Raw genomic sequence first — 26,458 nt, 5'->3', positions numbered from 1 at the left:
TGCCCTGCCAAGCTGCTGGCACAAAAACAAACAAACAAACAAACAAAAAACAGATGGGGTGTCTGAGAAGAAGAGAGGTGAAGTTTAGATGTGGACTGTCCCCCAAAAGCTCTGTGCTGAAGGCTTGGCTGCTGTTGGGGGGTGTGGAACCTGCAGGAGACACAGACTAGTGAGAAGAAGCTGGGTCACTGGAGGCGTGCCCTCGAAGGGATTGAGTCCCCCCTGCTCCCTGGAAGCCATGAAGGAGCAAACTGCCCACCACACACACCCTGTGATGATGTTTGGTTTGACCACATGTCCAGAAACGATGGCTCTGAAAGACCCACAGATTGAGATCTTGGAAACCCTGAGCCAAGGAAATCCCTCCTTCTTCCTTCCGTTGTTTATCTCCCGGGTTTTGTCACAGTGATGGAAGCAGATTAACACAGAGGATGTATGAAAGATGGGCTCCTCAGAAGAGGGAGTTCGTCCCTCACACATGCCTGCTACCTGACATCTGAGAGAGCGTCCTCAATGAGCATCGGCTCCTCTAGGCCTCAGGCAGAAATCTGTGACAGTAATCTCTTCCTTCCAACACCTGTGCCTAGCTCGTTCCTCCTGACTGTCCCCTGCTCTTCCTTCAGACTTCACCCTAAGCATCTTTCTGAAGAGACTTCCTTCCACCAATGTGAGGCTCAACCTGCACTGTCACGGGACGGCCCAGCAGTTAGAGCACTTGCCGCTCTTGCAGAGGGCACAGGTTTGGGGTGGCTCACAACCACCTGTAACTCCAGCTCCAGGCCATCTGACACCCCCTTCTGGCCTTCATGGGCACCAAACACACACATATACATAATGTTTTTTTACGTTTAAAAGGAACCCGAGCTTCCTGAATACAATAAACATCCATATGCTTTGTATGTATAATATTCTGGGTTACAAACTCCATGGTTGCAGAAGCCATGCCAGAGAGCTAAAGGACATAACCTTGAAACACAGATGATGCACAATGATCCAGAGTTGAGCTGTTAACCATAGAGGTGACATGCACGTACAGGTCTATGTGGACTGTGCTGCATGTTCAAAGTAAGGAAAAGTGGGGAGACTGTGAGCATGGGGTCTTCAGAAAGGGATTTTTACAATGTAACGTTTTATATTGCCCCCCCCCACACACACACACACGAAGCTCCTTATGTAACTGATGAAGAGGACACAGGACAGAGAGGACAGCAGTGCAGAGCAACCTGTGCTCATCTGCAGCTGGCACAGAGCTGAAAGTCTTTGAATCCTGGCTGTTGTCCAGTTTGGCCTGGCCCCCAGAGGGCTCATCTTCTCTGCTTACTACTTCCTGTTCCTCTCAGTGAGAATGAAGAGACAGTGGAGCGCAGGGCGGCCAAAGCTCTCCTTTGTTTACGTAGAGAGGGCAAAAGTAGATGGTTTTTCTTCAAGTGTGAGGACTAGACACAAGAGTAACCCTGCTGCTTCGAGAGAAGATATTTTCAGCATAGGTAAGAGGAAGGAGGTTGGGAGGAAGTTATACATTAGGTTTGATAGTTTGTTATAATTATTCAGAAAACTTAAAGGGGCAGGGGAGGGATAACAGAAAGGAAGGAGTGTGGTGGTATTGTGTTCCCCAAAATATTGTGTACCTTAATAAACTTATCTGAGGTCAGAGAACAGAAAAGCCACAAGATACTTAGGCTAGAAAATGTTAGCACACACCTTTAATCCTAGCATTCCAGAGACAGAAATCCCTCTGTGAGTTCAAGGCCGCATTGGAAACAGCCAGGCATGGTGACTCCCGCCTTTAATCCCAGAAAGCAGCCTTTAATCCCAGGGAGTGGTGGTAGAAAGCAGAAAGGTTTATAAGGCGTGAGGACCAGAAACTATAAGCATTTTGGCCTGGTTAAGCGTTTGGCTGGTTAAGCATTTGGCTAGTTAAGCTTCAGGCTTTCGAGCAGCAGTTCAGCTGAGAGCCATTGGGATGAGGACACAGAAGCTTCCAGTCTGAGGAAACAGGACCAGCTGAGAAGTTGGCCAGGTGAGGCGCGCTGTGGCTTGTTCTGTCTCTCTGATCTTCCAGCATTTCACCCCCAATAACTGGCCCCAGGTTTGATTTTATTAATAAGAACTTTTAAGATTCATGCTACAAAAGAGAGAGAGAAAGACAGAACTTTTCTCTTCAATTTATGTGTAATATTACCTGAGGACACATTTTATATAAATATAAAACTTTATATAATGTGTGCACATATAAAATATATGTAATGCATATGTGTGTGATATGCATTATCCAGAGAGATATAAGTATGTGTGTGTGCAGTAGACAACATTAAAGCAGATACATAAACATGTTACTAATTTATGAGCCTCCAAGAAGAGTACGGATGAGTACATCTTTAAGTAGTCTTGAAATTTTGGGTCAGAAACATCATCATGAAAAACAGAGGCAAAATTTGCACTTCTAAGATTCCATACTTGTCTATCACTTCCTTTCCCTACTACAGTTCACAGGAATTCATGCTGGAAGGATGGACCCCCTTCTCCCTGGCTACCTTCCATATGTGGTTCAGCTGAGGCTTCAGAGGTAGTACACACACACACACACACACATCAAGGGAGTCAGAGGGCAGAGCAGAGACTGGCATGACTAAAGGTCATGGTTCTGGAGCTGCTTAACCAAAGCAGGATTTTGAGAATCGTTCTGAAGACCTTCATCTGCACCAAAGTTTCAGAAATGATCTACACAAGTGGCCAAAGTTTGGACCAGGTAAAGCCCCACCCCCACCCCAGTCCTTTGAATTGTCGATTAGTCTGAGTCCTGCGGCATGAGGTGTAGAAGGTCCATGGGTTGATATTCAGATGCTCTTTCTCCTCACATTTTTGAAGCTAGCACATCACTTTGTGTTTTTGCTCTCTTTGTTTTCTTTTCTGAATCCAGAAAGAGCTGTGTTCCGGTGTCTGCCGAGCAAAGTTGCTAAGGGCAGCATTCCCGGAAGCTCACTGTTCCAGATGATCCCAGACCTCACATGACCCGACCACCACATGTCTGGAAATGTTATGTCTTTACAGGATGTGATCCCTCCTAACAGAAAACTCACTGCCAGCCCCCTGCCTCAGAAACTGCTGTTGTGAGCAACCAGCCTGAGTAAAATCAGGTAAGGCAGCTTTGTCCAGGTCACGGGCCAAAATGAGGTGGACAGCAGGTGTACCCAAGGGAGGTGTGAGCCCCACCAAACACAGGAACTTCAAGCACATGCCACACTCAGCTCAGCTGAAACATTGAGAACAGGAATGGAAGGACAGTGACTCTTTTCCGATAAGACAGGGGTTGCAGGTGGTACATTTTGTTTCATTAGCTAGTTCAGTTTATCTGGTTTGGTTTATGGGACAACTCTTGGGGACCATGGTGCCTGTGGATTAGATGAAGGAAACTGATTCTCAGTATGTGCTTCAGACATGTGTAGGAATAGGATACTATGCTTTTAGACAGATATTAAGTGATGACAGGTCTATGGTAAAGACATTTGTAATGTAAAGTAGGGTTTGGTGGCACATGCCTATAATCTCAGCTGTCAGGAAGCTGAGGTAGGAGAATCAGGAGTTTGAGGCTACATAACTTGACCATGTCTTTAAAAAAGTGTTTTTAATCCATAATGACTTAAAAATAATTACAAAGACAAAATCTATACCTATAAGGACAATCAAAACAATAATAACCATTTATTGGGCTTGGCACATATGACAGATATGTCCAGAAACCCAATAGTATGGTGGAATAGGTGTGATGGTTTCTCAACTGTCAACTTGATAAGATGTAGAATCACCTGGGATGTGAGCCTATCTGGGCATGCCTGTGAAGAATTATCTTGATTAGATTGAGATGGGAAGCCCTACCCACTGTGGGTGGAACCGTCCCTGGGCTGGGATCCCAGATCATATGAGGAGAGGTATTTTAGTCAGGGTTTCTGTTGCTGTGAAAAGACACCATGACCATGGCAACTCTTATAAAGGGAAACATTTAATGGAGGTGACTTACAGTTCGGAGGTTCAGTCGATTATCATCATGGCAGGAAGCAAGGCAGCATGCAGGCAGACGTGGTGCTGGAGAAGCTGAGAGTTCTTACACCTTGCACAGGCAATAGGAAGTGGTTTGAGACACTGGGTGTAGCTTGAGCATAGAAGACCTCAAAGCCCGCCTCCACAGTGACACACTTCCTCCAAAAGGCCACACCTACTCCAACAAAGCCACACTTCCTTATTGGGGGCCATTTTCTTTCAACCCACCAGAAGGGGAAAGTGAACCGATCACAAGCATTCATCTCATTCTTCCTGGCTAAGACTGTCATGTGACCAGCTGCTCCATGCTCCTGTGGCCTTAACTTCTCTGCCATGATGGATGGTGCCCAGGAACTGAGAGCTGAAATAAAGTCTTCCTTCCTAGATTGCTTCTGTAAGGGTGTCTTATCAGGGCAACAGGAAGGTCACTGAAACCACTGGGTAGACCTCACCTGAGAATGCTCTTACCGTTGGGGAAGAGCTTGGGTTGAGAACAGGTCTTATGTAGCCCTGCTGGCCTTGAACTCGGTATGTACCTGAGGATGACCTTGAACTCTTGATCCTCCTGCCTCTACCTGCTGAGCGCTGGCCTTACAGCTGTGTACCACCATGCTCAGTTTTTACGTGGTGCTAGGCCTCGAACCCCGGGCTTTATCCATGCTACCAACTGAGCTACATTCCCAAGCATTCCTTAAATTATCCTTAACTTTGTGTCCTAAATGGGTCTCATCAGTGTCTAACTGGTCACCCTCCACCCAGTTAGGCTGAGCCTCACTGTATTGCCTTGCCTCCCAGAGCAAACCAGTTTAGCTCACTGCTTCTTGGAGAGGAGCTTAGGCCTGGCAAGCATGACAAGATTCTCACGTGTATCTTCCCTCCCCCCTCTCCTCCCCTCCCTTCCCACCTCCACTTGTACTTTAACTCCGTCTTTTCAAACTAGATGGGGCATCCAGGAAGTAGCTGCTTCCCTTTTTATTCCACAGTCGACAGGTCTCCTAGCAACCCTGGCTATTCACAGTCTGGGAGGTGGATGTGTCGAGGGAGTCTGGGAGGCAGAGGTGAGAATGTGAGGAAAGCTCTTTCCTCCCAGGCCCCGAAGTATAGAATTGCTACTTCACAGTAATTAATATTACAGAAGAAGGCATTGGCTCTCCCTGCCATATCGTGTGCTCAACCCTCAGGGTAGGTAACAAATGATTTGCTAAGGAGGGCAGGGCTGTACTTCCCTGGCAGAAGCAGAGATTTCTATTTGGAAGATACTGAATGATACTGCATCTGGCTTGCCTTAGGCGCTCATGAAAAGAACAGTGAAGTTAAACGTGATTTGGGGGTGGACTTCACAAGATCAGCTAAATCAACACGCAGTTCTCAAAATATATATTGAATTGTCCTTCGTTGATAATGTAATTTTAAGGCCAGAACATATCTTAGGATCAGGTTGTTCAAGTACCATGGTTTTAAGCTGGTCAGTAGAGGCCTGGAGCTGTAAGATGGCTTACTTTGTTGCTTTCTAATAAGAGAAACTCAGAGTGAGGACTTGAATGCTGTTCCCTAAATTCAGGGCGATGCTTCAAACTACCCAGTACTGCCCATATAGATGAGCCATACTGGCACACCACTCAAGGGATGAACTGCAAACAGCTTGGAGTTTTAGAGTAAAACCTGTGTTACAGACAAGTGCAGAAGCAACTGAATCACGTGTCCGTGCCCTGGGCCTCACTGGTACCACATCTTTCCTGGCTGAGTGAAGGCTTACTGCCAGTTTCAAAGGTTCAGTCCCTTATCATCACGGCAGGGAGCACGGCGGTGTGCAGGCAGACATGGTGCTGGAGGAGTAGCTGGGAATTCTACATCTTGCAGGCAACAGGAAGTTGACTTGAGATACTGGGCAGTATCCTGAGCATAGGAAACCTCAAAGCCCCGCCCCACCATGGCACGCTTCCTCCAACAAGGCCACATCTCCTAATAGTGCCACTCCCTATGAGATTATGGCGGCCAATTACATCCAAACCACCACAACATGAAGGTGGAAGAGAGGCTGAGGAGAGAAAGGGGACCAGCTGGTTGGGAATAAGAGACAGTAATTGGCCCCCTGTGAGATTATGGGGGCCGATTACATTCAAACCACCACAGAGATGATGTCCCATTCCCAGTGACCATAGCCCATCCACTCAACTTCAGAGCTATTTCTGGAAAGTTCTAACAATCTGTAGAATTACAGTAAAATTCTTCATTGTGAATGACAAACATCCAAGTCAAATTATCTTTGAAGAAAAAAAAAGGGAACGGAAAAGCCTGTTTTTAGGTGGCATAACTCAAAAAGTGTGAGAGGTGCTGCAGGTTCCAGGGCGGAAGGACTGGAACTGGGGCTGTGTCCCCCGCCTGGATCGTCTCTCTGGGTCTCTGCGGAGCTCTCTTAACTACTCTTTAAGCAGGACTCCTCTGCTGGGCATGCTGGCACACACCTGTAATCCCAGTCCTTGGGAGATGGAGGCAGGATGATCAGGAGTTCCAAGACTCTGAGGAGGCCTCTCATAGACCCACCTGAAATTCATACCCTCCCCTGAATCATCCCTCTGTCAGGGAGGAATGGGGGAGCTATGGCTAGCCTACACTGCCCCCGGCCCATGCCTCTGTAAGTGGCGGGGAGGGGGATGGTTACTGGCAGAGGGGTGACAGGAAGCCAGCACTGGTGAAAAAGGCAATAGCCATCACTGTCTGCTACATCTCATTTTCTAAAAGCGCTGAGGTCCAGCACAACCTCCATCACCACATGCTTCTCCTCCCTCCAGCTCACATGCTCACATATGGACTATTAATAAATAAACTTAGATTAAAAACAAAAAAACGTTAGCAGCCCAGGGAATTCTGGATGAGTTAATCGTCCTTGTCACACATGAGCCATATCCAGATAACCTGTAGGACTCCCCTCCCCCCCCCCAAGGCCTGGAAACAGGATAAGTGTGCCACATGTAGAATCCCAAGGAGGGGGGAAGCCACTGACTAACTCCATAGCCTTGGGAAAAGCTTTTCCCGTTTCCACTCTGTTCCTTGGTTTATCAGATGGGAGAAGTCTGCCCTAGGTCCCTAAAACCCATCTGACCCTACTATCCTACATCCAGGTGCAACAGAGAATGTCACTGCCCCCTCTAGTGGTTCAACTAAATTAGGAAAAGAACCTCCAGAGTCTGAGTTCTGCCTGGAGAGAAAACGGACATTGCCATGAAGTAGAGACCTGAGGTGTTCTCTGAACTACCATAGAAACAGTGAAAACACACCTTGACAATGTCAAGGAAACGATCCTTGAGGAAGTGATCCTTTCACTGATGTTGTGTGGGACTTTCCTGGGGAGACACAGCACAGACGTCTCTTCACCCTGGTTAGGGAACCATTGACAGGTCAAAAGAGCGATTCTAGCAAAAGCAAAGTTGACACGCCATGACTTCACCCGGGATTATTCCTGGGAGTTTGGGTGAATGGTTACTTTAATGGCTGCATTCCTAAAAAGACCACCCAGCTGGTGACAATGCATGACAGCTGTATTCTGGAGCTCTCTGCCAACCTGCCAATGGCTGGACAGCTTGGGGCACCTCCTCCAGGCAACTCTGCCTCCTCCTCAGCGATTGTTGATTGCTATCATCTCGGGGAGGGGCCCTGGAAACCTCGCAATCTTCACACTCCAGGATTTGTGAGGTGAGCTTGCTTCCTGAGTCTCGTGGTTCCCTCCTCCCTCCAGCAGGGAATGTTTCAATATGGAGGAACTTGAAAGCCGAGTTACCTGAATACTGGGAGGAACCAGTTCAGTCATGGACTAGGTCAGAAACAGAGCAAAGGATATGCAAGTTATGATAATTATTTTAAGTTTTTAAAAGACGTTATAGAAGACCTGGGGATGCACAGAGGATAAGACGATATTGTCTCACAGTGATCTGTGGAGGACAAAGGAGAGGGCTGGGAGCCTATCACAGCTGTGGTCCGAGAAGGCTGTGGTTGCAAATCAAGCGTAGTTATGATGTTGACGGATGTGTGCAGAACGTAACAGACAAAGTATGCCTTACTAGCCACCACACCTTAGGGAGTTAACCCTTTCTGGATATACGATTGATAGCGTGTGCTCTTGTGGATAAGGCAGCCTGTGTCTAGACCAGAGCTTATTAAACTTTTAGTTCTCGCAACCCCCCTTTGTCTAAAAAAAAATTTATGCATGATCCTGGTCTGCAGATGCATAAAACGGGCATACTAACCAAACATCTACTGATAATAACTCATAAAGAAGTTCATTTGGAATTGCTAAAAAGTTATCCAACTGGTCAAAATGCAGAGAATAAGTGTGGGGTGCTCAGCACCCCCAACACCCAAGGCTCAAGGAAGATTGTGGAAGAGGAGATGAAAAGACTATAAAGACAGAGGGCCAACATGTCTGCTGTGAAATGGTGTCTTCTAGACACAGCAGGGATGCTGTCCCATGAATCTTGGTAGTACAATCACTTAAACAAGACCCACCCTTAAACAACAGCAGTCAACACGCCATGAAGATTGAGAAAGTCCCACAAGGCCCTGTCTCTAGATGAACAGCTACAGGTAGTCAAGTCACTAGGTATGGAAAGAGGGGAAATCAGTTTTCTCTATGTCTGAACCTCCTGAGGTTTTCCAGTCCCAAGTGGTCAGCCCTGAACACATATGCATAATAGCAACACTTAGTGGGCTCAGTAGGTTGTATGCATGTGCATGTGTGTGTAACATGAATAATTATAAAAAAAAACAAGTCAGAAACATGAGAGAGAGTTGGGGGGGAGACAGGAGGAGGTAAAGAGGCAGGGCAGAAATAATATACATACAGTACTCAGGTAATAAATTCTCAAAAACAATAAAAATAAACTTCAAAACAATTCTTTGATAGACATGTAATTTTACCATTTATTAAAGATGAAGGCAAATTTTCATACTAATGAGATGAATGTAGGTTTGTTTATTTTCACCGGAAGTAGAACAAGGCTATGGACTCTCAAAGTCCTCCCCCAGGTGGGCTCCTCCAGCAAGACTACATTTCCCTGTAACCTTCCCAAACAGCACCACTAACTGCCAGGTGTTCAAATGCCTTCTCATTAAACCACCACATAGGGTTTCTCACTAGCCTACAACTCATCAGTCAGGCTAGGCTGGCTGGCCAAGGGGCCTAGGGATCTGTCTATCCCTGCCTAAAAAGTTTGGTATGGTAACATGTATTATTATTATTATTATTATTATTATTATTATTATTATTATTATTGGTTTTTAGAGATATGGTTTCTCTGCTTAGCTCTGGCTGTCCTGAAACTTTCTCTGTAGACCAGGATGGCCTTGAACTCGAAGATCTGCCTGCCTCTGCCTCCCAAGTGCTGGGGTTAGAGGCATGCACCATGATACCTTGCCCAAAGAGCATTTTGAAGGCATGGCTAATGAATGAATGAGCTGTGACTGATGCTTCAACAAAATTGAAATAAATGAATGAATAGGTAAGACAATCAGTCAATGAATGAATAAGTAAATTAATGAATGAATTGTCGATTCTTGGGACTTTCCTACTTTAGGTCTTTTAAGATCAAGAGCCTTCTAGAAAACATTACTATAGAGCTGGTGGCCCTTAGGAGGTGACCTTCTGCTCTGGAGGGACATTTAGTAATGTTTAGAGATGTATTTGGTCTTCACAACTGGCCTGAGTGCCATTAACATCTAAAGAGTAACATACCGGAAAGAAGAGCATTATTGGCGCACGTGCGCACGCGCACACACACACACACACACACACACACACACACACACACAGAATCCCAAAAGTCATGGCTAATAATGAAATAAAATTACAATGAGTTAAAAGCATTCATTTGAAGACATTTCAGGATATATAATGAGAGACTACAACTTCATTGAAATAGCCGTGATTCTCTTAATGAGTGTCTGAATGCGTCTTAATAAATTTCAGGGGAGAAGAGTCCTAATTAGTAAAATGAACTCACATTTAGGGTATGATTGGTAGCTATCTTTGCCTTTAAATGTCTCACACTGTGAATACGTTCATTTATTAAAACTTCTCAAAGTTCCCTTTTCCTATTTATTAGTGACTTTTGTTAAATCTCTTATCTATAGATCCATGGTCAATACTAAATACATTAAACTGAAATTTAGAAAACATTCAAAGAATTTCACTTACTAAGATATTAATGTGCATTCACCAGGACTCCATTTAGTACTGAAATATTTATTAATACATTAATGAATTATTAATTCCTTTATTTTATTCATTACTTAACATCTCAGCACTTTTGAATTTTAATTTCTTTGAAAAAAATCTCCAAATAGATTTTGCCAATTTATGGAGCTTACTATGATAACCTACAAAAAATATTGTTAATCTACAAAAAATATTGTTCTCCGAAGGGAAAGTTCATTTCAGAGAATTTGGCTTAGCTAGGCCGCCTAAGCTCTACTAAGCCTACATATGCCAGGTAAACAGAAAGTGTATAATTAGTGTGCAAAGATGAAGTGGGACAGAAGGCACAGAACAGACAAATTAAACAGTATGCTAAAGGGTGGCAGCAACTGCTATGGTGTGGTTCAGTTAGTTACTAGCAGGAAACATTAAGATTGTTCTGATTTCAAAAAGTGAAGTGTGGATGGTTCCTCTCTGCACATAAAAGCCGTATTCATTTTGTGTTATCATCAATGACAGTAACTTTAAACATTAACCGTTGTTATGCTTAGAATACCTGGGCACTGATTCTTTGAGTGCCACAGCTCAGTTTTTCCCTTTCAATGTAGCAGGTAGATAGTTCATTCACAGCTATTGTGTGCTAAGAACAAGGCTCAGTGAGAGGACCAGGAATTAAATTCTGTTCAGAACAGGATCAGTTTCACATTAAAATGAATGTCAGGGGCAGGTAAAAACTATTGAAGACACAGATGAAAGCTGTGTATTAAGAAAATACATAAAGCCAGGAGTGCTGGTATACACCTCATGGCTCCTGGGAAGGGGCTGAAGACAACACATATTTGAGGTCATGCTTCAAAGACCCACTTCCTCCAACTAGACCACACCTCCCATTATTTCCACCACCACCCCCAACAGACCGTTAAGTTATTAATCCATCAGTGGATTAAGCTGTTTATGGTGTCACAGAGCCCTCAGGACCCAATCACCTCCCAAAGGCCAACCTCTGGACACTGCTGTGTTGGCGACATTTAAGATACAAATCATAGCAACTACTGAAAACACAGTGTTGTGATTTAAGCTTAAACTCCTGAGCCAGTAATAGATTACATCTGGGATGCCCTACCGCTCCCATGTTGAAAGCCTGGCCCCCAGTTGAAAGTAGCACCTGAAGGTGGTGGAAACTGTAAGAAATGGGACCTGAATATAGGGAGTAGGACATGACAGGGGGTGGGACTTGGAAGGCTGTAATTTGTCCCTTGGCATTGTCCCCCAACCCCCCCCCCACTCCTCTCGCTCCTCCCACCATGTGGGTGCTGGGGATTCAGTTCAGGTCGTCAGTTGGACTACTCACCAAGTCATCTCACCAGTACCCAGATTTTTTTTTTTCAATTAACTCTTGCCTGAAATGTTTAAGGTGTTGGTTGCTTTTATGAAGAAAACTGTATTCCACATTGACCTCAAACTCAATATGTAGCCAAGGATGGCCTTGAACTTCTGATCCTCTTGGCTCCAACTCCAGAGTGCTGAGATGACAGGCGTGTTCTGTTTTGTTTTGGTTTTTTGAGACAGGGTTTCTCTGTGTAGCTCTGGCTGTCATAAACTTGATTTGTAGACTAGGCTGAGCTGGAACTCAGAGATCCACCTGCCTCTGCCTCCCAGGGTGCTGGGATTAAAGGGATGGGCCACCACTTCCTGGCAACAGGTATGTTCTAACCATGCCGGCTTTATGCGATTCCAAGGGTTGAGCTCAGGGTTTCATACGTTCTAGGAAAGCACTGAACCAACTAGGCTACAGCCTCAGGCCTGAAAAACAGCTAAGATTAAGAATATTCTCTGCAGAGAAACCTTGTCTCGAAATACCCCCCCCCCCAAAAAAAAAAGAGTATTCTCTGTCTGTCTCACTGTCCCCCACCCCCAGTGTGTGTGTGTGTGTGTGTGTGTGTGTGTGTGTGTGTGTGTGTGTGTGTGTGTGTGTGTGTGCTGGGAATGAATCATGTGGTTAGTCATAAGGTCCTGATGCCTAGTGGCTTGGTTTGCTTTTAATGGGTAAAATGAATGAACTTCACAGAAGCAAACAGGTCATCACCCCTGCCCTTGAGAACACCACCATCTAGTGGAGAGACAGAAATACAGACAAACCTAAAAGAGAAGTTACATTTTGAAAGACTCATAGATTTTAAAGCTATAAAGAGCCAAACCGACTCATTTTGCCTGGGGAATCAGGCTTTTCAAAAGGTGATAATATTTGAGCCCACTTTTGAAAGATTTCTAGATATTTTGAGTGGAAAAAAAAAAAAGACCTAACAGATTGTCAGAAATTACTTTAGAAAGTTCCCGCTCCTGTGCTGGTCTGCAAATTTGATGGTTTAAATCTGCCAGGGGCCTGTTTGGTTTGGGCACAAGAAAGATGGGAGAATGAGGCCAGGAATGTAGTAGTTCAGTAGTCGGTAGTCAAAGGTTTTAAATGCAAAGTCGCTTTGCGCTGGTGGCTCCTGGCAGGACAGTTGTCATTGACTCCGTCCATCGGAAAGAGACTGAGTCAAGAAAGACAAAATCACCTGCTTGCTGGGTGTCCGCCAGTGTAAGGAGAAATTAGAAGGCCGTGGTGGGGACTCCTGGAAGAACACATTGAGGGCAACATCCTCAGCTTTAGGATCAACTGAACTGTGAAAGTCTTAGCAAGGAGGAACAGAAGTAAAATTCCACACCAATGTTGATCACGTGCAGATCGGAGAGCCCAGGGCAGAGTACAGTACCACCCGCTCCTGACCTGCAAAACCTGGTCCCCTCCTGCAGTCAAGATGTGAAAAATGGCTTTAATGAAGAAAGTGGGAAAAAATATAAAAGGAGACACTTCTCACAAGCTGAACAACCTTAATTAGTCCTGGATTTCTGGAGGAAATGAGGCCACCATTCTGGGCTCGCCCCGCCCAAAGCATCACACTTCACATTCTAGAAATAGCTGTTTCTCCTTGCACCAACACAAGTTGCTGCTGTCCCTCTAGCTTTAGGTCATGATGTGTCCTCTGTCCCCTTCTGTCTCATATGCCACCTAAGATCAGCTTAAAAGACTAAGCTCATTTTTCTTTAATCTGACAAAAAATTTCCTGCCCTGCTACGTGACCTTGTTTTTTATTTTATTTTTGTTAGTTTATTTTGTTTTGTTTTGACAGGATTTTGCTTTAATTTAACCCTGGATAGCTTGGAACTTGCTATGTAGACCAGGCTAGCCCAGAACTCACAGAGATCCACTTGACTGTGCCCAATGAATGCAGGGATTAAGGGTGTGTACCACCATGCCCAGCTTTTTTAAAACAATGTTTCTAAATATTTATTTTATTTTAATTATGTGTGTTTGTGTGAGGGTATGTCCATGTGAGTTTGGGTGCCCAGAAAATACCCCAAATAGCCAAAGTAATTTTGAGCAAAAAAAATAATACTGAAGAGATTGCTATTCCTGACTGTTGCATGAATCCTAATTGGTCTTATAAAAACCTGGAGCCAGATATCAGGGTGAAAGTGGAAAGATCAGAGAAGCAGAGCAAGCCACAGCCACCACCTCTTACCTCACCAACTCCTCAGCCTGAAAGAACGTGAATTCCTGTCTCCTCCCGCCTTATATTCCTTTCATTGCCCAGCCATATCACTTCCTGTCTTAACCTTCCTCATGGTGGGATCAAAGGTGTGTGATCCCAAGTGCTGGAATAAAAGGTGTGTGCCTCCACTGCCTGGCTCTGTTTCTCTTTTAGACTGGATTAATCTCATGTAGCCCAGTGTGGCCTTGAACTCACAGAAATCCAGATGGATCTCTGCCTCTGCCTCCTGAGTGCTAGAATCAAAGGTGTGCGCCACCACTGCCTGACCTCTAATCTAATCTAGTGGCTTGTTCTGTTCTCTCATCTTCAGGGAAATTTTATTTGTTCAAAATATCACCACGCCTGACTTCAAGATTATTAGAGAGCTAAAGTAATCAAATTAATGTGGAACTGGCACAGATGTGTAGACCAATAGAATTAAATAGAAGACCGAAGCACGAGTATCCATAATTATAGCTGTCTAATCGATATTCAACAGAGTCAAAAAACACGCTGAACAAAAGACAGCATCTTCAACAAATGGTGCTTGGGAAATGGATGCCCACCCTCGGAAGAATGAAATTAGACCCGTATCTATCACCCTGAACAAAAATTAGATCCAAGTGGATCGGATCAAAGGCCTCAATCTGAAACCTGAAACACTAAAACTACTAGAAGAAAACATGGGCAGTACCTACAGGACATATGTGTAGGAAGGACTTCCTGAACGGGATTCCACTTGCCAAGGAATTAAGGCCAACAATTGATAACTGGGATCTCATAAAACTAAAAAGTTTCTTTACAGCCAAGGAAACAACCAAGTGAGGAAGAACCCCACAGAATGGGAGAGAGTACTTGCCAGATACACATCTGACCGAGGATTGATATCTAGAATATACACAGAATAAACAAACAAACAAACAAACAAAAACAAAGGGTCTAGGAAGCAAATAACCCAATTGAAAAATGGCTTAAGAAGATCTAAAGAGTTCTCCATAGAAGAAATAAAAAGCGAAGAAATACCTCAGAAAGTGTTCATCATCCCTAGCAGGTAGGGAGGTGTAAATTAAAACAACTGTGATATTTCCTCTCACCCCAGTCAGAATGGCTAAGATCAAAAAACCAACAGGCTACGAATGCCGGTGAGTCTGTGAGGAAAGAAGAACTTTCATTTGATGTTTCAGGAATGCAAGTTGGTGCAGCCTCTGTGGAAATCAGTATGGAGCATCCTCACAAAACTAAACGCTGAATCTATCACATGACCCAGCCATACCATTCCTTAGTGTCTGCCCAAATGACTGAGCATCCTAGTCCACAGACACTCTCTCAGCAACGTTCATTGCTGCCCTGTTCACAACAGCCAGGGGATGGCAACAACCTAACTGTCCTTCCACAGATAATGAGAATGTGGCACAAATGCATGTGTCATGCTCAGCTGAGCCTTCACCCACAAACCACAAGGCAATGTTTTTTTGTTGGGTTTTTGTTTTGTTTTGTTTTGTTTTTTGGACTTGAAGTCGTCCCCATGTTCAAGTACAACCCCTTCCTGAATTTTCTCCTTCCTCTATCTTGCTCTTTATTTCTCATTGTGAAAATTGTTAGTTAGAACACTTCATCCAGCTACCAAACACTGAGAGAATTCTTTTAATTCACAGAATCTTTTATAGATCTAGTTTTGTCCAGCCAAAAATAAGGAAACAAGAAACACTTGGCTACCTGGGACTTGTTTTCATGTTCCAATGAAACCAAATTACTTAAAACATTGAAAACGTCCAAGTAATTCACCCCACCTTTTCTGAATTATGCTAGAGAACCAAAGAATATTCATGTAATAAAATTCTTTTGTTTAGCTGAGATTTATGGAAAAAAAAATTCTCTTTATTTAGGTCCTATCATGTCAAGATTAGATTCAGTCACAGCAACAGGAAATTCCAAATAAAACAGGCTGAAACATGTGGAGATCTATTTTGTCACCTGTAAGAAATCCAGATGTAGTCATCCAAGCATGGGACGACAGCTCTGCCATACAGAAGAGATTCAATTTCTTGTATTAATGATTCACCCTGGTTCAAGCTGCTTCACGTTGTTTAAATTATCTTTCATCCATGCTCCTGTAAGCAGCTCACTGGGACACACACACGAGCGCGCACACACACACACACACACACACACTGGAAGAGGGACTACTTGGGAAAAGGAAGGTGATCAGCTGGGGTGGGAAGGAAATAAGAGAGGGTAATGGGGATCTGTATGATCAAAATACATTATACACACATGTGTTGAAACTCTTCCTTAGTGTAATACATTATTATATATAATTAATATATTCTAACAAACACATGAAAGGAGGCTGAAGTTGTAGCTGGTGTTAAATTCTAGGTAGGAAACAGGAAAGGTAAAGGAGAGACCAGTTTTCCTGAGCTGTTTGTTCTTCTTCTGGAGACCCCTGCCAGCTTCCTGGAGACCTCTACCAGCAGCCTAACAGCTCTGTGCTCCATCTCATTGGCCAGAACTTAGTCACATGGCTGCACACAATCAACGGAAGTTGGGAAATGGGTTTGTTTTCAAATGTAGGAACATACTTACCTCGGTAATATAAAGTTTATCTTGATAAAAAGTAAAGTTAAAAATAAGGAGGGGGTGAATGGGTGGGTACTAATCATCCATTCCACAAATGTCAGTCCTTGTTCCTTGGGGAGTCCCAAATGCACTGGTGTAAAAAAAGGATAGGACCTAACACACCTAAAAAAAATTAAGTTTTTTTAAAAATTTTATTTTATGTGTATGGATGTTTTACCTACATGTGTATCACCTTATGTACAATATCCACAGAGACCAGAAGAGGGCATCAGAACTTCTAGAACTGGAGGTACAGATTGTTGTGAGTCACCAAATGGGTGCTGGGAATGGAACCGAGGTCCTTTGCAAGAGCAACTAGTGCTCTTATCTGCTGAACTATCTTTCCAGCCATTTTTGTTTTATTTTTACGTGTGTGTGTGTGTGTGTGTGTGTGTGTGTGTGTGTGTGTGTTAATTGTGTGTGTGCATATAACAATGCCTGAGGAGACCAGAAGAGGACCTCAGATCCCCTGGAACTGGCATCATATGGAGAGGTGAGGTGCCCCAGCACACAGAAGAGAAACAGATTATATATAATTTGTATTTTAAGGTTCTGGATAGGTGGGAATCAAATTGATATTACCACCCCACCTCCATCTCTTCTCCACTATTCTATAAAACAAGCCTAGCAAGCTCTTCATCCAAGACACCCAAGTATTCTAGTTTGCTTTCTGCTACTGTGACAAACTTGGGGACAACTTGTGACAACTTGGGGAGGAAAGGGCTTATTTCATTTTACAGATTATCGTCTGGTGTTTTATATCTGTGGCACAGCAGCTGCACCTGATCCTATCGCTGCCTCACATGCTGCTGCTGCCTCCTCCTTGCTGCTGAGACTGCAGCCTGGGGGGAGCCTTCATGTCTGCCACCTCCATATAGGGAGGCAAATGTTGTTTTAACTAAGCATCTTTTTATTTTACCAACAAAGACTCAGGAGCCATCACTCAGATGCTGGGGTGAAAACCTACTAGCTCAGAGAGGTAGAGAAAGCAGCCGGATGAACTTCCTCCACTGCCATCATCTTAGAAAAAGACTTTTCTGATCCGGTCTGAAACAAACAAACAAACAAACAAAACCCTCCAACCGGATGTCCCTCCCTTCTGTTTCCTGTGCCTCTCCTTCTCTGACCTCCCAGCTTCCCCTCACTCTCTTTGGTTACTTCCAGGAAACTGGTTGCTTCCTCCACCTCTTGACCTATGGTTGGTTTTATTTAAATAATGCAATCTTGGGGTTCACAGTATAATCAAATACCCCGCAACAATAATCCATCATTGAGAGGAAGCCAAGTTAAGAACTTGGAATTGAGGCAAAAAATGAAGGAGAAACCAGGGGAAAATGATGCTTCCTGGTCTGCTTCCTCTGGCTTGCCCAGATAAGTTACCTTTGACGCCCAGTTCCACCTGCCAAGGGATGTGGTACCACCCACAGTGGTCTGGACCCTTGTACATCAATTAGCAACCAAGAAAATGCTCCACAGACATGCCCACAGGCCAATCTGTCAGGGGCCATTCGTCAGTTGAGATTCCCTCTCTCTAGAGATGACAAGTTGACAACCAAGCTTGGCCACCACAGGAAGGCACCCACCGACCACACTCTGCTTCTCATCAGAGTTATTGGTGTCCATCTGTTTTCAGAAAGGGAGTCCTGGCAGAGCTTGTTTTTCTTCCCTGTGATCACTGCTGCACTTACAGTGTAATATGCCATTCACGGATGTTAGCGGAATCAAAAGAAGTTGTTGAAAATCCTTGTTTCTGTTCACAGTCTTCAAAAATGTCCTTCAGCAAAGACAGGAGGTAAGGCTTCTGTCGCTTTCTTTTACCTTGGGATGCCCAGAGTCCCCATGTCCATCATGCTTCTTGCTGAGCCACCTTTGGTGGTTGGAATTAAAATGTCCCAATAGCTGGGCGGTGGTGGTGCATGCCTTTAATCCCAGCACTTGGGAGGCAGAGCCAGGTGGATCTCTGTGAGTTCGAGGCCAGCCTGGTCTACAGAGTGAGATCCAGGACAGGTACCAAAACTACACAGAGAAACCCTGTCTCGAAAAACAAAAACAAAAAAAAACAAAAAAAAAAATGTCCCCGATAGTCTGTGGTATTCGAACACTTACTCTCCAGCTGGTGGTGCTGTTTGGGGAGGTGATGGAACATTTAGGAGGCAAAGCCTAGCTGGAAGAAGTTTGTCACTGAGAGTGAGCTTTGAGGATTTACATCCTTACCCCACTTCTTCACTTTCTGCTTCACATGTATGGTTGAAGATGCGGTCTCTCGGCTTCCTACTCTGTCTGCCTGTTGCTGTGCCTCCCCCCCATCATTGTGGACTCTCCCTTAAATTGCTCCTGGTCATGGTGTTTTATCACAACAACAGAAGAGTCAGGAATACGGCCAACTGTCCTCTTGCTGGGGTAGCTGTGGGGCAGCTTTGACTCCCTGGTCTCTTCTCTAAACCTACACATTTCTGGGACTGACCCAAGATCTCAGCCCCTTGATTTTACAGATCAAGAAAATAAGTCCCCTGGTGCTGGAGAGATGGAACAGTGATTAAGAGTACTTCCTGCTCTTGTGGATGGGGGTTCAGTTCCAGCTCCCATAAGGTGGCTAACAACCACCTGTAACTTCTGTTGCAGGAGATCTGATGCCTCCTTCTGGCCTCCCTGAGCACCACATGCATATAGAGCACTTACATGCATGTAGGCAAAACCCTCATACACATAGAACTAAAAAGAGAAAGGAGGAAAAGAGGGCCCAGAAAGGTGTTGAGCATTGCCTTGTTCATAAAACTAACTAAGCACAGAAGACAGACAGACCCCGGGTCTCCTTGCTCCAAGTCCATTGCTCTTCGCTTTGCTTTAAATCCTGCAGCTGGAGCCCTTTGTCCTCAGGCTGCCACCAAGGATTGGTAAAGACCTGCTGTTAACCAGCTTCATTAGCCCTCTCTGTCCTAACTACAGCCATTGGTGCTGTGACTCCTGGTGACAGACATTGGAGAATGGTTACAGTAGTCCCTGCCACCAGCCTGTTGTGAAGTCAGTCACAGAACTGTTTGTTGTTGTTTGTTTTTCTGCCTCTCAGTCTCAGACCCGGTCTGTGTAAGACCTGCCCATTTCCCACAGCGCACTTTTTTGACACTGTGTGGTTAGTGGCATTCTCTAACAACAGTCCCGTCTGTGTCATCCTCACCCCCGGCTCTCCACAGAAAGCATGGCATGGTGGCAGAACGGCAAGCAGGAAAGCGCTCAGCGCCTGAGCCTGTTGTAATTCCTGTGAAGGGTTTCTGAAGTTCCTCAAAACGGTCATGAATGGAGCTTTTCAACAGCACTTGGAAAGGAGTCAGAGAACTTCACTCTGAGACGGAGCCAACGCGGTAATGAAATTCAGTGAGTGCCACAGAGGAGCTATATGAATGCCTCTGGACAGGACAGAAGCCAGCCAGCTGGAGCAGCCAAGCGCAGCTACTTCCACAAAATGCATTTGCCCGAAGAACCTGAATGCTTTTCAAACCATGGCATTGTACTTTTCCATGAAGTGTCATATGTTCTGCATTCTCAGTAAAGCTACAGATCCAAATTTAAATTATATTTTAGTTTGGCATAGCTTTTTTTTGTGTGTGTGTGTGGGACCTTATCAGAACTGGATTATTATCAGAATGTCTACTGAGTGGGGTTCTGAGGAAGCAAGGCAGGCTTTCAAAAAGAAAGATTTATTTTTATTCTCTGTGTATGAGTGTTTTATCCAAATGTATGCATGTATACCACATACATGTCTGGTCCCCAAAGAGCTCAGCAGAGGGTGTGGGGGTCCCCCTAGAACTGGAGTTACAGAGGGTTGTAAGCCACCACAGGGGTGCTGGCAATCCAACCCAAGTCCTCTGCAAGAGCATCAAGTACTCTTAACTGCTCAGCCATCTCTTTGACACAACATTCTTTTAAAAGATGATCCCTGATAGGACTACTGTGGCAGATAACTGCCTTTCCTACCATTTGTGATTATAGAATTGTAGGTCCCTGATGCTGGAAATGACCTTATAGTACACCTACTTAACATGTATCTTAGAAGGGAAAAACTAATGTCTGTAACCTGATAATATAGAAACTGTCTTATTTAGTAAAAAGCTGTTCCAGTTCAGGAGCAGGAGTTAAGAGTAAGAACCAGGACACTCAGTTACAACTGCATCATTGTTGGGACTGAGTGTGTAGAGTAGGACTGACGGACACCAATGCTCCATGCCCTCTCTGTGTCTTAAAATGATTCCTGTAATACTGTCTGCCTCATAAAAAGTGGATTGCACCTAGGTTTCCTTTGGGAAATGAGTGGCTACAGGCCTTAGTGCTAACACGTAAATAATAACCTTTCTTTTTTTATACACCTTAGAAAATAAATGGGTTTCCAGATCCTTCTCAGAGCAATTTCTTTACTTAAAAAATTGGGATAAGACATACTTTCTAAAACAGGCATGGTATAGTACACTCATGTAATCGCAGAGATTGGACATTGAGGAAAACTGAAGGTTTGAGGCTAACCTGGACTACATAGCTAGAACATATCTCAGACAAAAAAACAAAACAAAACAAAAAAAAAAACAAGACTCTTTGAAGATGCATTTGTGGCCATCCAGTTAGGTAACACATGGAAAAGTACTTTTAAATCCACGTGAAATAATCGGGTTGGTCTATTTAATTTATGTGTACACATTTCATCAAGTATGCATTAAGGAGTCAACTCTGGTGGATCCCATGCTAGAGACCTGGTATATAAGGGGTTAAACGGATCCCAGTCCTCCAGGAATCTATAAAGATGGCACTTTTCTAGTCCAAAACTCAAAGGAAAAGTAACCAGGCCAGCCTCACCCTGTTATGTCCTGTCGTGGTGTTTTCTACTTCTTTCCCTTCTAGCATTGTCTCAATTTTAGTTAGCTGAGCAATTGTTTCACTTGGTCTGGGTCAGTCACTAGCTTCTTAGTTCCGTGGGAACATGTCCTTTTTTCCCCCTGAAGCTCAGTGCCTAGAGTGTGTAGCTGACACAGAAAACACTAACAAATATTTGTTGAGCATTTGAATGAACTAATAAAAAATCATCTAATACAGCGCAGCTCATATTAATACATTAGGCTTTCGCAGTACCGTGGCAATCTATAGCAATATTTAATACGAGCCTTTATGGAGCTGCTTTCCAGAGCCTTGTTATTGAGACATAGTCTTACACTGCCCCCGAGTTAGTAGCTTGAACCCCCCGGAAATCCACCTGCCTCAGCCTCCTGAGCACACGAAGGAGGATTACAGGCATGGGCAAGGAAGACTTTTTTTTTTTTTTTTTTTTTGGTTTGGTACAAGTGTATATTGCATGCTGAGGATAGCCTTCCATATTAAAAGAAAATCACGAAATTCTCAAGACACCTATATTTTCACGGGTAACCTCCCGAAACTCAGCTTAAACCGCCTTATCTGTGAACTACCTAGGTCGTGTCCCGAAAAGCACAACAAGATTGCTTGGGTGGCTCAAAGGCCCACGCAGAGCCCAATTAGATCACCTCTGGAGGAAGGCCAGATTGACAGGCTGGCGCAAGGCGGGGACCTAACCAGTCGCCACGTCGTACTCTCAGCGGCACGACTGACTGCGAGTCACACGCCCCAAGCCGTGCCTTCCCTCCGTGCCGGGGACTCGTCCCGCGCCTGCGCGGCTCCGGAGCGGCTTGCGCCTGCGCAGCACCCAGGCCCGCCTCTCGGCGCGCGCTGACAGCTTCCGGCCTGGCGTCCCCGCCCCCCGGGTGGCTGAAGCTTTCGGGGCTCCGTGCTGTCAGCCGCAGGGTGGAGTGGGCCGGGCGTGGCTAGGGAACGAGGTCCCCGCGAGCGGGGTCCCTACAGCCATGGCCTGCTCCATCGTCCAGTTCTGCTCCTTCCAGGACCTGCAGTCCGCGCGCGACTTCCTGTTCCCTCAGCTGCGGGAGGAGACCCCCGGCGCCCTGAGGAGGGACCCGAGTAAGTGTCCGGCGGGCGACCGGGACGCGGCTGAGAGCCTCCCCTCGGCGTCTCCTCAGCCGTCTGCGTCTAGCGCCCTGTCGCCTGTCCGTCACCCCTCCCCACCCCCTCCTTCCCAGTTCCAGCTTCATGCCTTCTTCCTCTGCGCACCACCTGCTCCGGGAGCGCATCTCCGCCCCAGTCCCTGCCAGATCCCAGCCCTCCACCCTGTGCTTGTCCCCAACTTCCACCCTTCTCCATCCCTGGGACTGTGGCCTTTGCTCCACCCCTTCCCAAAGTGTTTAGCATCCCCACCCTCTCTGTTCTCCCATCTCCTGTCTGCCATTCATATTTACGGAATAAATGGCTGATTGGCAAGTGAGGGGCTTTTAAGGTGGTGGGTCAACTCCCAAATAAGAAAAGTAGCCACTTAGGAAGTGAAGGAGAGTCCACGGTAGGAACTAAAATTACAGCGACATGGCCAAGAAAAGTTAATTGGCGTTTATTGAGGACAGAAGCCTTCTGCCTATCATTACCATCAAACACTTCAGCGCAATAAACCCCAGGGCTGGGTTATTAGATGCTGTGTATTTCTTTAGGATTTGTTATATGTTCCTTCATTTCTCCTTTTGAAAGAGTATGTCTTGTGCTCCTTTCTTGTTTTTTGATATGAAACACATTTTGCTTTGTAGCATAGTGTTGTTACTCTGTGCTACAGCAGAATAGTAATATAAAACCCAGTAATAACAACAGTAAAAACCAAACCAAAACAAAACAAAACTCTCCGTTTCAGAAGTTAGAAGCTATCACAGGACACTAGGAAGGTTCAGCCTCATGTTCAAGGCCAGCTTGGGTCTGTCTGAAGAATAATGTTTGAAATATATCAAATTAGGAATGAATAGTCTGTACCAATCATTGGTGCTACATGCCACTTAAGGTTGGTAGTTTCTGTCCTGTAGGACCTATGATTCACTGGTAACATCTGCCTGTATGTCTGCACCTGAGTGAGGGTGTCAGGCCCCCTGGAGCTGGGATTACATGTGTGTGTAAGCCACCTGAAGTGGGTGCCGGGAACCAAACTCAGATTCTCTGGGAGAGCAGCAAGTGCCTTTAACCCCTGAGCCATCTCTCCAGCCCCTATGAGGCACTTCTTTAAAGTAATGATGTGTAGGTCTCCCTGTGAAGTAGAAGATAGAAGAGTGAGAGAAAGCATGGGAAGAAGAAGCAGGTCTATCTGAACAGCTCTGGTGTTTAAAGAACCCCCAAAAGCTGAATGACTGGAGAGGAGGGTGTGAGAGATGAGGCTATAATACCAGGAGAGGTGCTCCATCAGAGGAGTGAAGTTGTCAGATTTGCATTTGATCCCATTTACAGAACTTGTTGAAGACCGGTAGTGTACTGTGGAGGAGAGTCAGGAAGCAGGGGATTGATTGAGAAGCAGAGAGAGGAACATAAGGTGATGGAAATCTTTCAGAAACGGAGAAGAGGATTTGATGAAGGTAAAGGGTGGCCAGCAGAGGCCAGGTAGGACTAAGAAAGTGCCCAGTGGCTTGGGGAAGATGGATGTGGCTGGGACCTTTGCATTGTTTCAGTGGCATAGTGGCCAGAAGTATGTCTGTAAGGTGTTGGAGGAATTGGAAAATGGATAGTGAAGTTAGTCGTTTTAGGGAGCTTAGCTGTGAAGGACAACATTTGGAGTGAGAAACAGGGAATGTAGAGCAGAGAAGCATATCTCTGACCCACTGCCACTGTCCTGGTCCAGACCACCGTCTCAGCCTGGGCCATGGCACCGGTCTGCTAACAGACTTCCTTCCTGCTTCCACTCTTGGCTTCTTCTAATTAGTTTCAACAATAGTCCTAGTAAGCTTCAAAGATCTAATTTAAATAACATTTTCCTTCTTATAATCCACAATTTTTTTTTTTAATTGTACTTTAACTTAAAATCAGTCGTTCTGGGCCGGTGAGAAGGCTCAGCAGGTAAAGGTGCTATCATCACAATCGTAATATTTTACTGGTGTCTAGGGATACATATTTATAAATGACAGCATTTCAGTACATGTATGAGTGTGTCACCATCAGACTGGGATGACTGGCATACCCATCACCTCGGACGTTTATCATTTCTTCCTGTTGGGAACAGTTAAAATCCTCTCTACTAGCAATATTGAAACATACAACTAGTAATGTCTTCTGTGCTGTGCGTTAGAACATTCATCACTCCTGTCTGTTCATACCTCCTCTGTATCATTAACGGTCCTTTCTCCATGACCCGTCACCGTTGTCACGTCCTCACCAGCCTCTCTCCAAGCCCTCTGCCACTGTTCTCACGTCTTTACCAGCCTCTGCCAACCACTCTTCTATCCTGTCTGTCTTTATGAAATAGATGATGTTGTTGTTTGTTTTAGCACAGGGTCTAGCTGGCTTGGAGCTCTCCCAGGCTGGCTTTAAACTCAAGATCTGCCTCAGCCCCCCCAAGTGCTAAGATTGTAGACACGAACTGCTATGACTGCTTAAACTTTTTAACTTCCACATTATGAGCAAAAAAATACGGTATTTGTATTTGTGTGTCGGACTTAATTCATTTAACATTATTTCCTTGCTGTTTCATCTGTATTGTTGTAAGTGAGGCAAGTTCATTTTTAATGGCCAAATAACTTTCCATTATGTATATTACATTTTCTTCACTAATCTGTCAGTAGATCTCCAGGCTTAATTCCATATCTTGGCTATTTTGACCAGTGCTACAATCAACACAGGAGTGTATTTCTTCAACATGCTGATTTCCTCTGTTCTATATCCTGTAATGGGAATACAGGCTTATATCAACTCTGTTTCTAGAGTTGTAAAGAATTCTGTGCTGTCTTCTCTGATAGCTAGACTAATTTGTACTAATTTAATTTATATTCTCACCAAGAATGTTTCTCCACGTCCTTGCTGGTCTCTTGTTCTTGCTGTTGCTGTTTCATAATAACTCTTCTAGTTGTGGTTGTGACTTTCTGACAGTTAATGCTGTTGAGCAGTTTTTCTTACGTTTCCTGGTCATTTTGTCTGTTCATGTCATTGTTTAATTGGATGATTGTCACTATCATGTTGCTGTTGAGTTGCTTGCGTTTTGTATAGTCTGTGGGTTGCCATCATTCTGTTATTTCTTAGCTGTTACCCCTTGGATTGGTTTTTGCTTTTGTTGTGAGCACTTTTGAGCCTACCCTCAGATATCTTTACTCACAACAGTGTTCTGAAGTGTTTCTATGTTTTCTTCTAGTAGCTTCATAGTTTTAACTCTTATACTCATGTCTGATCTATTTTCTATTGGATTTTTGTATATGGCTGTTTTATAAAAGCTCATCATATATTATCCTTATATTTTGTACATATTTATACTCATTTGTCATTTGTCTTTAACTTTATTAATGGGAAAGGATTTAGGTTTTAAGATTTTTTTATTTTATTTATCTGTTCTTTGAGAACATCATACACATATAAATATATTTTTATCTCATCCACGTCCCAACCAACTTCTCCCAGATCTCCCCATGTCCCTCTCCCAACTTCAAGTCCTTTTTTTTTCTTTCTTTATAACCCATTGAGTCCAATTAGAACTGCCCATATGCACATAAGTGTAGGGCCATCCACTGGATCATGGGTAACTCAGGAAGTACACCCCAAAGGAACTGATTTTTCCTCCACTAGCAGCTAACTGCCAGTAGCTTTCGCTGGGGGTGAAATCCTGTGAGCCTCCTCCTCATCCAGGCTGCAATGTTGCTGGCTTGATCTTATACAGGTCTTGTGGAGGCAGCCACACTTGCTACTTGCTTTTGTTTTGGACTCCTTTCTGATCCAGTTCCATTGATGTATTTATTGATTGTTGTCTGTTTTAATGCATCGTAGATTGTCTCTGCCAAGTTACTTATCTCTAAAGAATGTCATAGGAATAGTCTTACACATTTCTATCCCAGTTGAGCTTTAGAATTTATTAAGTTTTAAAGGCCAAATTCACTTTGGGATTTTTGATTAGCGTATATTGCTTATGTTCACTTGGGGATGGTTGGCATTTCCCCAACTAGGAATTCTTCTTTCAGGCTAAATT

At 44.5% G+C, this 26,458-nt stretch overlaps 1 protein-coding gene and 1 long non-coding RNA gene across 3 annotated transcripts in view; both read left to right on the top strand.

Annotated features, from left to right (window-relative positions):
• Positions 1 to 1,357: 1,357 nt before the first annotated feature.
• LOC131925475 (uncharacterized) lies at positions 1,358 to 18,250 on the top strand. Its single transcript, XR_009383260.1, has 3 exons — positions 1,358 to 1,487; positions 3,052 to 3,137; positions 18,056 to 18,250. It is a non-coding gene; the product is annotated as an uncharacterized LOC131925475 (long non-coding RNA).
• Positions 18,251 to 22,171: 3,921 nt separating this feature from the next.
• Positions 22,172 to 26,458, top strand: part of Rab3gap2 (RAB3 GTPase activating non-catalytic protein subunit 2) — an 85,506-nt gene continuing 81,219 nt past the window's right edge. For both annotated transcript variants that reach the window (XM_059280964.1, XM_059280963.1), the window contains exon 1: positions 22,172 to 22,392. In XM_059280964.1, coding sequence (XP_059136947.1) covers positions 22,281 to 22,392 — 112 coding nt within the window. In that variant the 5' untranslated portion in view covers positions 22,172 to 22,280. The remainder of the gene's footprint in view (positions 22,393 to 26,458) is intronic.

This window comes from Peromyscus eremicus, chromosome 15 (genome assembly GCF_949786415.1).
Source record: "Peromyscus eremicus chromosome 15, PerEre_H2_v1, whole genome shotgun sequence".
Taxonomy (NCBI): Eukaryota; Metazoa; Chordata; class Mammalia; order Rodentia; family Cricetidae; genus Peromyscus; species Peromyscus eremicus.
The sequence above is the reverse complement of the archived record's forward strand: the minus strand, read 5'-3'. Positions and strand labels throughout refer to the sequence as shown.